The following is a 13,867-nucleotide window of genomic DNA, read 5'->3' as shown; positions in this document are numbered from 1 at the left end:
AAGGAGCACCATAGATCCTGCTCTGTGTTTAGAACATGAAATTAGGAAAGCACAAGTAAATAAAGAGAATGGAGTGACTGTATTTTTGGTTTTAGACTGTCTGTTTCAAAGACAAAAGTTTTTTTTACGACAAAGAAACTCAAAGAAAGCTCACTTCCAAAAAGTTAGTTTTTGAATATGGTTGCATAATAAGACATTATTTAAAAAGTTCTGAGACTGTGCTGTGGGGCGATAAAGACTACGCCAGTTGCAGCTTTGCAGGTAGAAATGGCTGAAGCACCTTTGAAAATAAGAAGAACACAACTAGCATTAACTTACTGGGCATAATGAGAACCATCTGGCTCAATTTATTAAAATCATGTCAAGAGAAAGAAAAAGAGACAAATAAATAAAGAGTTTTGGCTGGACAATAGTTAACAAAATAGGAATAGCAGACAAAATGTTTTGCCCAGCTGTGCCATTCTCTGTTATCCCTCTGTGGACTCCAGAAGAAGCAAGGGTCTGTTAAACCTGTTACAGAAAGGAAAGGGGGAACATGCAAGCAAAATGAAGTCAGTAAGTATATTGAAAGAAATTACTCAGAATATGTTAAAATTCATAAGATACATCTAAAACACTGGGCAGTACACAAGTAGGGATACCATTTCTAATAACAGAGTTAAGCATAATGCTAAATGAAAGGGCTTGTGCTAACTTGGCAGTGTATACTGGGGAATTGCTAGCTATCCTGATTGCTCTAAGCTGGATAGAGTCAAAGTGCTAACAGGTTCTGATTCCAGTTATGCACTAACAAGTATTAAATATATGCAGTCAAATACAAGACACAATATAATATTGGATGTAGCTCATACAATATTTAGAATAAAGAAGGCAGGGATAGAAATAAAATTTGTGTGGATTCTAGCACACATTGGTAGGGAAGATATTAAACACGATAGATAAAGCAAAGTAGTATTTAAGTAGTATTTACTGTAGTATTTAAAGGAAAGTAGGAGAGTTGCGAGGATACCATAGAAATCAAAAGGAGGACATTATATCAAGGATGAGCTTTGACCATAGAGGCTTGAATAGTACATCAGGAATAAAGAATCAACATGCTACGGGTAGGTGTGAACATGGCAGGCTGTGGGACACAGTAGAGCATGAATTTTTATATTGTCCTAAATATCAGCAAGAGAGGCAGGTACTGAAACAGTCACTCTAGAGAAACAGTGCATCACTAGCTCTTAGAGAAATATTACATAGGAGTTCAGGGGATAGAGAATATACGGCTATTTTTGGAAGGTATGAGGATTAGTAGAAGAATATAATATCATATAAATTAATTATAAATGATTTATACTTAAATATATATAAATATAATATAAAATCATGTAGTAACCGTTCTGTTATACACTCCTATCCAGAAGGTGTCGGTAATGCGCCTTATAGCTGTTTGCCAACCGCTATAAAACAAGAAGGAGGAGGAGAAGAAGAATCCGTAGCAGAAGAAGAAGAAGAATCCGTAGCAGAAGAAGAAGAAGAATCCGTAGCAGAAGAAGAAGAAGAAGAAGAGGGAGAGGGTGGTGTACATGTGAGTTTTATTGATTATCGCTTGACCTGATACTAACTAATAAACAGTTATTGACGTGGACTTTTGGCTGTTCATTCACCCGCACAGTATCTGGTTTAAACTCAGAAGTGTCGAGCTGTTGTCACTTTGCGGCGGCTGAGAGTAGCTAGCCACCAAACAGATTATGTCGCTGAGTTAGCTTACTGGAAATGAGCTAGCTAGGTATTTTCTTCACTCATTCGTACTTTACTGACTCGCATGCGTCGTTGCGGCGTATGACTTTGTATTGCAGCGTCTGCTCCAGCACCGTAACGTTATGCCGAACAGGTGGCGATGGCTGGGAAGTCGAAGACTCGCAGTCTACAGGTGTTCGACACGGAGCTGAGCGCCGACACGGTGGAGTGGTGTCCTGTTCCGCCGAGCCACCACATCCTGGCATGCGGGACCTACCAGCTCCACAAAGGTCCAGACAGGGTGAGAGTGCACACCGGCAGCCACGGCACTCCTCACACCCTGTAGCTCCAGTGTAGAGAGCACGTCATGCTCAGAAACCGTGCCTAATGTTCCTTTGCTTACCGGTAAACAGAAGTGGTGAGGCTGCAGGACACAGCAGTGCTCGCTGTGAGTTTCGGCACACGTTCCAGACTAGATAAGTCATCAAGAGGGACAGTACTTGGTGTCAATATAAGCTGATCTATTGAATTGGTAAATACACTCACTACTGCCCTGCAGGGTACACTGTAGAAGATTGTGGCAATCTGTTGTATTACAGCTTAGAGCTGCAGAATATGGACAGAATTTCATACCTCTATAACAAATATCTGTATAGTGATCTGATATACGATATGATTGTAGGTCAGCACTTATCTGAAATCATAAGTGAAAAATATTAAGTGAAAAAGCAACATTAATAATTAAGTATTCTTTAAAAAAAAAAAAAAAACAGATTAACAATACCACCTGGATGTAGAAAATGCAGTTACTTCAAAGAATATTTTATTGATCAGAACAGACCAATCAGTGTCTTATGTTAACCCTAAATTTGACATTGTCCATGTTGTTGCCTTTTGAGATATTAATGTCACGCATGTTCATATCTAGATAACCATATGATAATGATTATTTTTATTTTTTTTCTTAATTGTTATATAGACTACGTGTCTGAAATAAAGAAGTTATTATTATTATCATTAATGATATATCTTTAAACCCTATTACCGCTAGTCATTTAAATGCTACCAAGGGTGCAAAGGCAAACTGGAGAGTAGATCTTAACAATTTGTAAACTGCCTTAACTCTACTGCAAACATTTAATTTTTTTTTTTTTTCATGGAGATATTATTCAGTATTTTTATTTATTTATTTTTCATGTTTGGGACCCCTGAAAATGTATCAACATTTAATCACCATAGAATCAAAATCAGTTTTCAACTTTGAATTTTTGGATGAAATACTCACCTTATAATGTTCTGCTTCTGTGGCTAACAAAATCCTTGCCATTCATAAACCACAGAACTGATAATTGGCTGTGGAAAGCAAACGTTTGATGTTAATTTTCACATTGTAGTCGAATGAATGGAAGTAGTATATACATTTAGTAGATATTATGCTAAATATGCAAAATCTCAGGTATCGTCCTGTATTGCCCTAAAAGTGCCATAAAAATGATTTGATAAATATGTAGATAATTATTTATACAGACTATGATCAATTTCATTGAGGTAACATTTTTGTCTGTATTAACATACTTTCATATGAAATCTTATCCATACAAGACAAGCCAGGTCTTATTAGCGCTGCAGCCATAAATGACTTGTGAATGCTTCTGTTAATGTGTGATTGTGCCTGACTGTTCCCTGAGTCCTGACCTGTGTGCCCTCACACCGCAGGCAGGGGATGAGGATGCCACGCCCAGCCGAACTGGTCGTTTGTACCTGTTTGAATTTGGCCAGAAGGGACACATGAGTCCACCTCTCACTGAGCTCCAGCGCTTAGACACCCCAGCAATTCTGGATCTGAAATGGTAAGAATTAGGATTTGACCTACATGGGTTTTTGAAGGCTGAATTTGCCAAGAGACAGTCTTTTCTTCTGATATGAATTGGGCCTCATGCAAAAACATTTTCATTATTTTAATCTCACCTTTGCCTTAGTTTTTTCATGAGGTGGGCCAGAGTCTGCCATATCAGACTCAGCAAACACCCATGAAACTCTCCTAGATGACCATTGTAAATATTCTGAATCCCACATGCACCGACATGAGTGTGTTTTCATGTGATTTATGAGTTGGCCATGAAGGTGGAAGTTTCACTCACAACTGGAAAGATTACACTCAGTAGAGTGCAAACCTCCACCAGTGATCTGCCATTTCCATGTCACATACTTGACCAAATTAAACTTTTGGCAATTCTTACTTTTCATTCTTTTTAATTGAAGGTAATGCATTTTGTTTTATAAATTCAAATATTAACAGGTATTTGTGTGTGGTTGGTTTAGGGAGTAATTCTGTTGCTGGAGTTATCTTGCTTTTTGTGAAAGGCCACACACACACACACACACACACACACACACCACCACCACCACCACCACATTCCCTTCTGGCCAGTTGACCTGAAGGGTTAATCACCTCTTCCTTGGCCATGACTAAACTTTACACAAAAATTAGGGCAAATCCATTCACAAGTTTTTGAGATATCCTGCTAACAAATGATCAGACAGATAGAATGGGGCAAAAACATAACCCATATCCAACTTCGTTGGTAGAGGTCAAGGTATTCCAAGAGAATCAAATCATGTTGCACATGTCACAGCTGCCTGGTCCTTGTGTAGACAGTCTACAAAGTCATTTATCAGTCACAGTCATTTATCAGATTGAGGTGTTGATAGTAATATGTCAGTATCAATTATTGTTGACTTTATGACTCATTGAAGGGAAGGACATCTTATTTTTCCAAAACATCCTAACGTTTCCCAGCAACCTTTCCTTGACCTGTCAGATGTTTGCAAGAGGGGTGTAGGAATAGTGAAAAGGAAGGGAAAAAAGTTTGTTATTTGGAGAATTTGGATGCATACAACTCTTAGGACACATGATTTGTGAATTCCTTTGTGTTGTAATGCACCACCTGGGCATTGTTTGGTAAATCCTTGGATAAGTTAGGCATTTGAATGATTAATTATTTTACTACTTATTCAATGAGAAAGACTAACTTTGTTCATCATTTCAGAGATGGATGCCTTGACTGGCTGAGGTCTAATTTTCTGTAAAAGTAAAATGTCCGCCTAATATTTTGAACTAAGCCTTTTCTGAGAAAAAGCACCGCTGTGCTTTCTCTGTGCTTCCAGAGAAAGAGTGCTATTGGCAGTTTTTGCTCCCGTCTTGTTGAAAATTTTGCATCTTTTCAGGTGCCACGTTCCTTTGTCAGAGAAGCCTGTGCTGGGAATGGCAGCAGCCAGTGGAGAGCTGCAGCTTTACACACTGTCAGTCAATCAGGTGAGAAACACCCCTGCACCAGCAATGGTGCTATCGTGCTCTCATCATTACTAAGTGCTGGATACTGGCTCGATGCTCCAAATAAATAACTGAAAGTGTGAGCTCAGGCTGAGTGACTAAAACTGGGAAGATGGCTCTCACCTCTCTCTGTTTGGATTCTAACAATCTTAGTGTGTATCATTTCTGAGATCATCTGTATTTATTGATCCTAAGGATCTTCTGTCATGACCAAAAAGAGCTTTAAGTACATATATAGCTCAGGATTTTTACTTAATTACATTGTGGAAATGAACTGTTGTCGAGTGCTGCCACCGGCTTGCTACAACTTCGACAACAGCTTCTGTCTATTACTCTCACCCCGAGCTGCTCTGTCTGGTCACCTGTAACCTGTGGAACATGCCCAGAGCTCACTGTTTAAGGATGAAAAACCTTCAGTGCCAGTTCAAGCCAAGTTACACACACACAAGTCTCATCCTGCCTGTAGAAGTGTAAAAGTGTCCCATTACCCCACAGAATTGGCGCGACTCAACACAGCCCTCTGCTTACTCAGGCTGAGCTCCACTATTGCAACGCCTCATATAATTGGCAACTCAGTTGTGAGTCAGTAAAGTAATTTTCTTTCTTATTTTTATTTTTGTAAATCCTTTAATCTGGAAAGCACTTTGTGCTCATGCTTGAAAAGTACTACATAAATAGAAATTATTATTGTTATTGTTAGAAATGCTAAAAATTTGCCTTCTGCCATCGAGGTGGACTTCTTCCTGGCTAACATTCGTAACAATGTATCAGCTACATTGAAACTGATAAAATTTCAGTTTTATTATTCTGAGCTGTCTGATCACGTCTATGAAACTACACAAGATAGAAGAAGCTAAAATGCTAGAGTTAACACAACTAACATCACATATAATATCATATAATCACTTATAATGCTCAGCACAGCCTCTTAATCCGTGTTTATAGGCCAGGGCTTGACATGACTTACAGATTTCCATGTTGCAGTGTGGCTTTGCTCTTATGGATCTGTCTGTCCAGTAGGAACGCCACTACAGTCTGCAGGCTCTTAGCAGCCTGGAGGTGGGAGTAGACCGACTGGCGCTGTCATTAGACTGGTCCACGGGAAGAGGGGACAGGTAAGGCCATAGCAAAGCCTATAGAGCAGCAGTGTCAAACTGGTGCCATGGAGGGCCAAGAGGCTGCAGGTTTTCATTCCAACCAAAAGCTCCACCAGGTGATTTCACTGATCACCTCAACTTCAGGCAGAGAGGAGGGACTGATTAGTGACATCACCTGGTGGTGTTTTTGGATGGAATGAAAACCTGCACCCTCTTGACCCTCCATGACACGTGGCTCAACATATGTGCTATAGAAAGAGAAAGCCGACCGACGGGCATTGACTGATGTGAGACAGAGAAAAAGAACAGTGCAGTACAGTCTTTTGGTCATCAGGGGCAGTGGCGAGCACTTGCTAAACAAAGTGGAATATGTGGTGGTCCATGGAGCCAAATGGTATAAAATAAGCATCAGATTTGATTCCAAATATCTATCAGTAACTGCACTATTACTGTTATTGTTACTCAGTCCAACATTTATAATGAAGACATCATGATAAGCTGATGTGGAATTGTTAAATGAAGTCACTTTCAGAAGAGTTGCACCAGCATTAAGGCTATGTGATGTTGCCTGGTTGCAAAAACATATTTCCCCTAAATAGTTACAGATTTTATTCAACTAAGCTTATAGAAATGTGTATCTTCTTAACAAGCATCTGCTCATTTTGACCAATGCACAGCAAACTAGAAAGATTACACTGAGTGGAGTGCCCTCTGCCCTCTGCTGGAGGTATGCACCTTTTTGTGATAGGCCACACCTACTGTAATGCCCCATTTTGGGCAGTTGTCATGAAAAGCTGTTCTCTTGTGGTGTTATGTGAATCTATTCGGAAACTGTATGCCCCCCTATGATCGGCCATGACTAACCTTACCACAGAATTTGGTGCCTATGAGAGAGAGAAAGAGAGAGAAAGATGATTCAAGCAGTAAAGGGCAAAACTGGTAACACAACAGCAAACTATGCTTTTAATGTGCACCCCAGTGTTATCTTTTTGTCAGCAAAAAAATATTTGTGTTGGAAAGCAGTAGCAAAATTTGTTAGATCTAAATGCATTTAAAGGTGCACAATGCAAAATTTAGGGTTGATTGCTGTAGACTCAACTGACAAAAAAAAGCATACTCCATAATCTATACTCCATGTTTTGATTCTAAAGAGTCCTATGCAGTTGTACGTTGTGCACCTTTAAGAGAGCAATGTGTACGTTTTAAAAAGTTTTAAACACCAGCTCAAAGCGAAATGGACCTTTGGCCACATGGTGGTGAATTATCCTCATCAGTTGCTCTATTCTCCCTTTGGGCTGATAATCCTGACAGTACTGCATTTCAGTCTCTCCAGTCTCTCACTTTCATAGCAAAACCCAAAATGACACTTTTAACACATAAATGGATATAAGCCAGTTTGTTTCATCAAATTTCAAGCAAGAAATTGATGGAATCCCTGCTTAAGATGGAGTTGTTTAAATTGATTTGGTTGGTGGGGCTCCTTCTCCTTCTCATTATCCTTTCCATCTATCCTTTCCCCCACCTGGCTGCAGCAGCGATGTGCGGGTGGTGTGCAGCGACTCGGCAGGCTGCATTAGTGCTCTGTGCCTGGCTGAAGGTGCTCTGATGCCTCTATCCCAGTGGAAGGCCCATGACTTTGAGGCCTGGATCTCAGCCTTCTCTTACTGGGACACACAGCTGCTGTACTCTGGTAACACTCCACTTCCAACAAGTCCACCCCCCCACTCTTCATTTCCTGTTCTGAATGCCTGCTGTTGGGGAGCTGAATTTAAAGGACCATACCAGTGATTCTGCATCTTTAGCCTATTATCAACTAAATATATATATTTTATATTTCTGCTAATGTTTTCCCAAACCAAACAGTCGTATTTTAGAACTCTGATCTATTTTTTCCTCCCTTTTTATCCACCCATTGATTTCCATTATTTCCATTACAATATGAAAATGAACTTTCAGAGACTTCAAACTTTACACAACTATTCAATCACTGTGACAATCGGTGATCGTCCACATTATTTTTGCTAAAAGCAGCAGCACTGTTGTGTTTTAATGACTTGAAATTGGGTGGAGTGAAACGCCCTTTGTTTGCTTTCCACAGACAATTATCAGTTCTGTGGTTTATGAATGGTGAGGACTTTGTTAGCCACAGAAGCAGGTTGAAACACCCAGGGTGGGTGTTTCAACCAAAAAATCATAGTTGTTTCATTTTTTAAATATGTTGTGAAATCGTTAGTACCCCCTCATGATTTGCAAAATGTTTTCTCTCAATGTAAAATGTCGTTAGATTGGAGTAAATGGGCCAAACATTCAAAATCACTTGGATGGTCCTTTAAACAGCCAGGATTTGTGAACAAGCAAGCTTGTATTCAGCACTGTAATTTGAGGGAATGTCGTTGAATTGTAGTGTGTAAAAGAAAATGACTTGGAAAGCAAATTTTGTCTCGCTGGCCTACAAATAGTATTTCCCAGATGTAAGACAACATGTTTGCTACAGACCCCAGCAACAATCGCATTATTGTCATTTTAATGTTTTTCTGTGAAAATGAAAATGATGCTAAAAAAAAAAATCCTGCAATATGCTTAAAATTAATTGTAGTATTTTTTTAACCATGTTTCTCAGCCCTATTGTAGATGAATTTAAACTTTGCCTACCTCTCTGCACCAGGTGGGGATGACTGCAAACTGAAGGGTTGGGATCTGAGAATGGGCCCCTCCTCCCCCACTTTCACCAGTAAGAGGTGAGAAGAGAGCCGTGAGTGTGCCCAAACTACAGTCACATTATTCATCTTGGAAAAGTACAGTAGCAATCATATGTTGCTTTGTTTCTCTTGAAGACACTCAATGGGCGTGTGCAGTATTCACAGTAACCCACATCAGGAGCACATCCTGGCTACAGGAAGGTAAATATCTTCATGAGCTAACATATGACAGGATATTAATGATTAATTGATAATTGATTCATCGCATTTAAGAATAATAACTGATCAACCAGTGGTTGATTCCAAATATCTGTCAGTAACTGCATTATTACTGTTATTGTTACTCAGTCCAACATTTATAATGAAGACATCATGATAAGCTGATGTGGAATTGTAAAATGAAGTCATTTTTCAGTAATACAAGGTTGTTTCATTGATTGATGACAGTTTAGGTTACAGCAGACAAGCATAGTTTGGCATGCTGCCTGTCTCTCACTACTAAAAGTTTTGGGACTGGAGACTTCATGTCACAGAGCTGTTTTCATAAGTCTGCTCTGTATCTTAAAGCAAAACTGAACTTATATTTATTTCTATGTGATGTATTCTCTCTATCTCCATTCACTTCATATTAAAACAGCCCCCAAAATAACACTATTAGAGCATAATAGATTTATTTTTATTTATTTATTTGCATTTCTGCTTTATTTGATAGTCACAGTAGAGAAAGACAGAAAAGGCAGGGGGGAGAGAGGAGATGACATGCAGCAAATAGTCTGAGGTCAGATTCAAACTGAGGACCATGCGATTAGGACTTAGCCTTAATGGGTGGTACACGCTCTTATCCAGTGAGTTACCAGGACGCCCCATTATTTTCTTGTCTGAACTGGAAAGTAGATCCAGCAGGTAGAATCTGTGGGAAACTTGCTCCAGGAAGAAACAACGTGATATAACTTTCACAAATATTGGTAATTACATAAAAAATAGGTGCCAGGACTTGTTTTTTTTTTATATTGGCATAATCTGTTTTGTTCATATTTGTTTATATGTTGAAAATGTTATTTGGGACTGGTTTTGTCATGCTATGGAAGAGACTGGAAAAACATAAATCCAGTATTGTGGATTAGCAGCCCAGGACACAGAGCAACTAATGAAAATATTTCACCATTATGTGAAGTCAGGCCATGTCACTATACAGCCCAGCACTGTACCAAAGTTTAGTTTTGCTGTAAATGTCCATGCATATCTCAAATGTTAAATATAAAGCTTTTATTTTCATATTTGTAAGCAAAATCATACATTTTTAATAGATCAGTTAATTGGTCATAATTACTAATGAATTAATGAAACTTCCAAAATCTGCAGCTTTACTATAAGTTGGCACCTGTAACAATGACCTGTGTAAGAAAAACACTTTCTTAATCATATTGTGTTAATGAAAAATGGGCTGGTTTCCATACTGATGTAATGCAGTAACTGACTTTGTCAGCAAACAGGACTGTTATATCCTTTGAGACGACAAATTGCCTCTCATTTGTATGAGGAAAAATGATGCATAATGCATTTAGCATTGTGCAGCAGCGTTCAGAAGATTTGCTGCTTATCACTTAGTGGTTTATGGGACTCCCTGTGAAACATTGAGGCTGACCACAGGCTGACCGGGCTTCTTCCTCCCAGCTATGATGAGCAGGTTCTGCTGTGGGATGGCAGGAACATGCAGCAGCCTCTCAGCCAGACCAGCTTGGGTGGTGGAGTGTGGAGGCTGAAGTGGCACCCGACCCATCCACACCTGCTGCTGGCTGCCTGCATGCACAACGACTTCCACATCCTTCACTGCCAGCAAGCCCAGGGTGAGTCTGAGGGACAGCTAAAGTCTGCTTTCTCTTAAAGGAATGCTAATTAAAATGTGCAGGTGTTCATTGAAGTGTTTTTTTTTTTTAAATTGTTATCATTGGGTAAAGAAATTATTTCGAAACTGTGAGAATCAGATGTCCTTTTTATGCAGAGAGAAGACTAGTTGATTGCTGGCAGAGTGTTGTAATACTGTCACTAACAAGTGAGATATTTTCACAGCAGTTGCTTGGTCTCAAAAGTATTGGCCCACCAACCCATTCTAAATCCATAGGCTTTAATATGGAATTGGTCCCCTCTTTGCAACTACAGCACACACACTTCTGAAAAGGCTTTCTACAAGATGTTGGAGTGTGTCTGTGGGAATTTTTGCCCGTTCATCCAGAAGAGCATTTGTGAGGTCAGAACTACTGTAAAATACAAAATATGTTTACAAATTAAAAACTACTTTTGCTTATGAAATTGGTGATGAAAAAAGTCAGTTTATGCAGTGTTTGATTGCTAATGCTCTTTTAGATGAGACTGACAAAAAAAGGTGCAGCTTCATCGGGCAAGGCATTTTTAAAATATTTTTGAATGAAATGAATTTCATTTAGCTTTCAGAGCGTTAACATTATATTACAGTAAAGAATGGATGACTACACTTTTCATTTTGCAAAATTAAATTGAATGGCTCTTAAATTCACCCATGTGTGGAGTGTATTACTGTAGAAAATGCAGACCCTGAAAGTCGATTATTGACTTTCAAGAATGCTCAAATCTTGATGCATTATGAGGATAGAATAATAATATAAAGAAATATTTGCATATTATTTCATCTTTCATTTTGCAATTACATAACTTTGTTTATTTTGAATCAATCAAAGATGACTTTCTGTGAGCAACAGGTACATAATTATTGAATATGTCCTTGAAAAATCCTAGAATACAAGAGTGGGATCCCTGCAACTGTTTGAGTTTTGAAAATAATTTCAAGTTATGAAATTCCCTGGAGGATGCTATGAAAATGAAATATCTTAGCTTTCAAAATGTCCCCGAATGCATTGTTATTTTCCTGTCTCCCTCCAGAGGGCAGTGGAGGAGCGTGTCCCATCCTTGCCTCCTACATCCTCCATAACTCCCTGGCTTACGGAGCCGACTGGTCCCACCTGCCCCTGGACGAGCCCGCTCCCTGCTCCCCCACCACTGCAGAACCAAAGAAAAGCTTCATGGAGGATGGAGGACACCTGAGGATTCAGTATGAATCTCCCACTGCCAGCTTTGACACCTCGTTAGAGGACGATGCGGGACGATACATACCAGAGGGTGCAACATCGCCACCCACCAGCTCTGCGTCAGGACAAGCCCTCAGCCCAGACGGCGATTCCCCTTTGCTGTCCTTTCTGCTCGCCAGCTGCTCTTTCTATGACCACATGCTGCACGTGTGGCGCTGGGACTGGACTCCTGACGAGTGTACAGGCCAGGGCCTCGCTGAGCAGGCTGCAGCAGGGGACAAGCTTACACCATAGAATATCTTACATCAAACCATACAGTCTGCAGAATGTACAGCCCAAACATAACATGGGCACAATATGTTTCATCTGTAGTGTTAGATCTGAAGACGATGCTTTTTCTCTGTTGTAAAGTTTACAGACAAGAGGCGATGAAGCACTGTGATCAGGGCCCTGAATTTTGGAACAGTCCACCAGAGATAATGCAATAAGTAAGCTCTGTATTTTCTTCAGAAAAACAGAAAACTCATCTCTGAGTCAGTTGCATTGAAGTGACTCCTGCTATCATTGTGCTGTATTGCCCATTTTTTGGCTGGCAGTCTAGTGCAGGTAAAGCAAAATTGAACTTTGGTAGAGTGTTGAGTTTTATAGTTACCTGGTTATGGGTCCACATGTTGGTGAAATATCCTTATTAGTTGCTCCCTGCTCCCCTTAGCCGCTAATCCACAATACTGTGTGTTTCTGTCTCTCAGTTCTCTTCCATATTGTGGCAAAACTGGTCCAAAAATGACACTTTTAGCACATAAACCAATGCAATGGGCTATGTCAGTATGAAAAAAAAACAAGTGAATGTAGACAGAAATCCAGTATTGTGGATTAGCAGCCCAGGGGAGCACGGAGCAACTAACAAGGATATTTCACCATCATTCAGACTCGTATCACAGCCAGGGAACCAGACACCTTGGCAACACTAAAGTTTTGCTTTAAGGCTGGCATCTGCTGAGTACACCTCAACAAGATCCAGACAACGCGTCTTCCCTTTATTGTAGTACATTTTTATTTGCCTATAGCACTGTGTACCTTTTTGTTAAGAGCTATATAGTTATGAAAGGAAAAAGCAGCCAACCAACACACATTTTAACATCTGCATACTTCATAGTCATGTATGAATGAAATAGAAAATGGCAAGACTGTTCACTCTGCTACATTTTTTTTAACCTCATGGCAGATATATATGTATTTTTTAAAATGAAAAGACATCCACACACTTCACTGTGCCAAAATCTTTTATTAGCTGCCAGTGCTCTGCCAGACTTTCAAGAGAGTGTGATGGAGTCTGTGGAAGTGGAACAAGTCATTTGATTACTGCGATGCAAACCACCTTTTGTCGCAGTATGTGACCATGAGACCTGTAGTCCCAAGGGAACCTCAAAAACTGAAGTTATGTAACAGGGAGTGCTGAATATATGAAATACAAAATATTTACATTGTCAGTGAATATACTGTAATTAATGGAGATTATTCTTTTGTATACACATCAAACATGAGTCATGAAAAAGAACATGCATTCCATTTCCAAATTCCACTTGCTTTTTGTTAACTGTCTCTGTAGTCTCAGCTTCCTGTGGGATTGCCAAGAAAGCTTTCACTCTGGAAAAAATCCAAGGGGTTTTGACATACTGATCACTGTCCAGGATTTCTACAGTCATGGAAAACCTGGAAAAGTCATGGAATTTGAAGATGATGTTTTGAGGCCAGGACATGTCTTGGAAAATGATGAAATATCCTGAATGTTTTGGAAAAATCATGGACATTTTGAATAATGAACTTAACCTTGACAAGTTGAGCTGGAACTTTAGAAAGGAGAACAATAAAGATGTTTTCCTGGAAATCAGCTGTCCTATCATGTTAGGAAACCAGGCAGTCATGGCAGTTGTTTTGAGTCATATAGTA

At 39.5% G+C, this 13,867-nt stretch overlaps 1 protein-coding gene across 2 annotated transcripts; it reads left to right on the top strand.

Annotated features, from left to right (window-relative positions):
• The first annotated feature begins 1,494 nt into the window (after positions 1-1,494).
• dph7 (diphthamide biosynthesis 7) lies at positions 1,495-13,805 on the top strand. Of its 2 annotated transcripts, none has more exons than XM_030059382.1 (10): positions 1,495-1,573; positions 1,845-2,026; positions 3,442-3,575; positions 4,954-5,041; positions 6,080-6,174; positions 7,692-7,846; positions 8,822-8,894; positions 8,991-9,056; positions 10,530-10,702; positions 11,772-13,805. In XM_030059382.1, exons 2-10 carry the CDS (start codon positions 1,886-1,888, stop codon positions 12,209-12,211), a joined length of 1,365 nt encoding a protein of 454 aa, XP_029915242.1. In that variant the 5' UTR covers positions 1,495-1,573; positions 1,845-1,885; the 3' UTR covers positions 12,212-13,805. The 2 variants fall into 2 exon arrangements, with proteins under 2 accessions (XP_029915242.1, XP_029915241.1); XM_030059381.1 differs by having other exon boundaries at positions 7,689-7,846.
• Positions 13,806-13,867: the final 62 nt, after the last annotated feature.

The sequence above is a fragment of the Myripristis murdjan genome, chromosome 9, assembly GCF_902150065.1.
Source record: "Myripristis murdjan chromosome 9, fMyrMur1.1, whole genome shotgun sequence".
NCBI lineage: Eukaryota > Metazoa > Chordata > Actinopteri > Holocentriformes > Holocentridae > Myripristis > Myripristis murdjan.
The sequence above is the reverse complement of the archived record's forward strand: the minus strand, read 5'-3'. Positions and strand labels throughout refer to the sequence as shown.